Source organism: Bidens hawaiensis, unplaced genomic scaffold (genome assembly GCF_021521415.1).
Source record: "Bidens hawaiensis isolate Kalapana, Puna unplaced genomic scaffold, B.hawaiensis_p1.1 tig00031081_1, whole genome shotgun sequence".
Lineage (NCBI taxonomy): Eukaryota > Viridiplantae > Streptophyta > Magnoliopsida > Asterales > Asteraceae > Bidens > Bidens hawaiensis.
This window is the reverse complement of record NW_027495198.1, coordinates 145124-148854: the sequence shown is the minus strand read 5'-3', so window position 1 is coordinate 148854 and position 3731 is coordinate 145124. Positions and strand designations below refer to the sequence as shown.

At 37.6% G+C, this 3731-nt stretch overlaps 1 protein-coding gene and 1 long non-coding RNA gene across 2 annotated transcripts; one reads left to right on the top strand and one right to left on the bottom strand.

Annotated features, from left to right (window-relative positions):
• Positions 1–437: 437 nt before the first annotated feature.
• LOC143581497 (uncharacterized) lies at positions 438–1094 on the bottom strand. The gene has a single exon (XM_077064268.1). It carries the CDS (start codon positions 1092–1094, stop codon positions 438–440), a length of 657 nt encoding a protein of 218 aa, XP_076920383.1.
• A 400-nt stretch (positions 1095–1494) lies between these two features.
• LOC143581499 (uncharacterized) lies at positions 1495–3176 on the top strand. Its single transcript, XR_013143833.1, has 2 exons — positions 1495–2352; positions 2870–3176. It is a non-coding gene; the product is annotated as an uncharacterized LOC143581499 (long non-coding RNA).
• Positions 3177–3731: the final 555 nt, after the last annotated feature.

The following is a 3731-nucleotide window of genomic DNA, read 5'->3' as shown; positions in this document are numbered from 1 at the left end:
AAAGAATGAACATGCGTATACGCATTATAATGCGTACACGCAACCTGATAATCAGTGTAACATCAAAAAAAGTGTGTGAATGAGTATACGCAATACAATATTCAGAACGTAGAATGTAAACAGACACAGGTATATAAAACATACAACACACAAATGATAATGCACCAGTCAAAGCACATGCGCAAACGATATATACTACGCAACTGCACCCGTCTAAAACGGTTTAAACGCAAGTATAAAAATCAAAATATTAATCTGTATTACACAAACATAAGTTTCATTGGGCTGTACCATCAGTCATTTCAAATTTTATTAAAATGCATAATCATCTAATACGAAAACATGAGACGCGCTTATTGAATATATAACAATGCAATGCGCGTATGTAACATAAAGTGCATAAAATAAAGCATGCATGTAATATTAAATGCATAAAATCAAGTAGAAGCAACACGTTTGGACCGTGTGGCATAACGGTTGACAGAATGGCCGGTGGTTGACTTGGCAACAGCAGCATCAGCTAAAACAGCAGCGGCGGCGGCTTCTTTGGTAGCTTTAACCTTTTCACAATTACGGGAGTCATGGTCGATCACGTATTTGTTGCATTTGTGACACAGCCTTGGGTTTTTGTTACAATTTTCCAGCAGTTTTTCAACCACGCCGACTTGACGTTTAGTACCCGACCCCTTATTTCTAATACCAGTCGGTGGCTTGATAGTCACATCAACCGTGTCGGGCTGTCCAACAAGCTCGCTTATAATCGAACGTTTACTGTTACAAGGTGGCTCAGACGGGAACTCTTTAAACACCTTGTCTTTTATATCTTTAAGCTGGACAAGGAGGGAATTGAGGCAATCCGGTTTGTGTCTCAGCCGGTCAGCACATTCGGTTAATAATTCAAACATGTTGCGTCTAATAACGGACTCCTCGTCATCTTCAGCCGAATATCTGTTTGAGATGTCATGAACCCTGTCCGGAAGCACGTTTCTCATCCACCGAGCAGGCAGGTATTTGTCAAGTATCAATTCGACCTGGTTGTACCTAAACACGCAAAAAGCATGTCTGCACAGATACCCAACACGCGTGAACCCCATGCACGAGCAAGAAACAGTTGTATCATGTGCATTAAAGTCGACCTACGTATTTTAACCAACAAAAAATGTAACATGAAAAATAAGGTGAATGCCGAGGAATGTAAGCGTTAACATGTAAACATAAAAATAACAGAAAATATAAACAAACTTACCACATAATTGTTGACTACTTTGAATCTTTTGTTGGTATGTGCAATGTTGAATTTTTAATACCGTCTATTTCCGAAGAACATGTAATATAACACTGCCTCATTCCTCTGTAATTTCCTTTTGAACCTCTAGGAATATTTTGCGTGTATATATCATGGACGCATGTATTTCCAAAGGCAGTTTTTCGGGAATTTTTGGTGTCGTTGTACTAGTTTCAATGTCAAGCTCGAGTTGAGTTTTTCATTGTCTATCAAGAGCAGCGCCAAAACACAATAGAAACTGGACAAGCGTGTTGGCATGACTGGTGTTGACCTTAAAAAGAGAATTTGAGCTTTCACATCTCGATGTGGTTTTCATAAGGCAACACCATTGTATTTCTCTGAAATAACAAGGGACCCATTGCTCCCTAATTGCATAAATCTCGGTAAGCCAATGATGATCACTCAAATTAAGGTCATCAATAAGCAATTTCCACTGCTCTTCAAATGTAGAGGGTGTTATAAACAAGTTCCACACCAGTTTATGTATGGAAACTCGCAAATATGTATTTGCTAATAAGTCACCCGAAATCTGTTAAAAATTGCACGAGCGTTACATATGTGCATCATATATAACAAAAATAAAAAATTAAAACAAAAATTAAAATAATTGTACCTTTAATGGTATCTTCTTAACAATGTTCCACATGCAAAGTCGGTGAATTGACTGGTCAAACACAGCACGAACAGCTTGTTTAACCGCAGCATCTTGATCGGTTAAAACGAGTTTGAGCTGTTTTTTATGTGTTTTAAGAAACTTGTCGAGTAACCACTTGTACGACTCGATAGTTTCGTCATATATTAGACCAGTACCAAATGTCACACACTTCTTATGATGATCCACGCCAGTAAATGGTACAAATATCATGCCGTATCTGTCATATAATTACAAAAAAAAAAAAAGAAAAAAAATATGTTACACAAAATGCATACATAAAACACGTATAAAAACGCGTGTGTGGAATGTTGGTATCAAACAGGTGTGACGGTAGTACAGTGTGCAGTTAAAAACGGTTAACATCATAAATATATATGTGTAATACATCTGTGTATCGATCACTTACTTGTTGGTACTGTAGGTTGCATCAAAACCTAAAACCTCCCCGAATGCATCATAGTTGCATTTTGAAACATCATCAGCCCAAAATATATACCGGAGTTCACTTCCAACAACTTTGTACTCAAATGAGAAATTTGGCAAGTTGACCGAACGAGACGTCATTGTGTCCACAATCATTTGTGCATCTCTGTCTGAAATAAAGAAGCGGAGATCCCCGGTAGCATTTTGGAAATCAGTTTTAGTGCCATTGACGTTTTGAGATGCGCCCTTTAACGAACATTGAAAGTTATGCACAATGTTTGGACCAATTTTGTTTAAACTTAGTTTGTGAATGAAACTGCGTTCAGAATACCCAATTTTTCGTCGTTTATTTATAAACTCCATAGCGTTTGGTCCAGTCAGCTCATGGGTATGAATATAAACAAAATCATATATCTTGGATCGCATGGTGTTTGGAACGGGTTTCAATCTTAGGTGGGCATTGCAACACACGGCCTTGGAGCTGTTGCGACGCGAGGTCGAAGAAGAGTTTGTGTTAGTTGAATCAAAATCTTGAAATTTCGGTTTTCCGGCTCGAGTACAAAGCATGTATCTGTGTGTTACCGAACCCTTGACTCGTTTAATAGTGCTTAAACGTATTGAAAACCCAGATTTGTCAGCATACGTGTTATACATATTGACAGCATCGTCCCACGTTTCAAACTCCATGTCTTTGACATGCACAAATTCTTCGGGCACGTTAGGTTTCCAGTATGTTGTTCCGTTTGGTGTATGGTAAACAATACTCGACACACATCCTGTATAAGGTTGAATATATTATAACAAATACATTAACATTTAAGACGCGTTACGTGACTGTAACAAATGTCGCATAGTGTTAACATTTAGATAACACGGCATGTATGACAGAGTGTTAACATGAATAGTGCAAATGTGTATTGCATAATATGGGGAAAATGTGCTATAATACGTATATGCAATATAAAACACATACGTAATATATATCATTTATGCATTGAATATCAGGTGTGTGTGCAGATCCATAAAGTCAATATGTTACCTCGATGTTCAACACCAACAGATTGCATATTATTATCGGTTTGGACACAATAGCTTGAAGCACCATCGCCGGATGACACTGAATATGAAACACTTGATTGATTGACACGAGATTCTGATACAGAGTCGGTTATTTCAGCATAGTCGTAACCGTTTGTTGCAGTAACAAAGGTATTTGACATAGAATCGTTCAATTGAACCGACAATGCACCATTAAATGCAACAATGCTTCCAGACGAGTCGATTTCTGATTAAACAAAAGCAAAACACGATTATAATTGAATCTAAGGTAGTAAAACGAATTTAACCTAACAATACCTTCGATCAACA

Bases quoted from the DNA above. Each gene is read 5' to 3' on its own strand.
- LOC143581497 (XM_077064268.1), bottom strand. From the start codon at position 1,094: ATGGGGTTCACGCGTGTTGGGTATCTGTGCAGACATGCTTTTTGCGTG.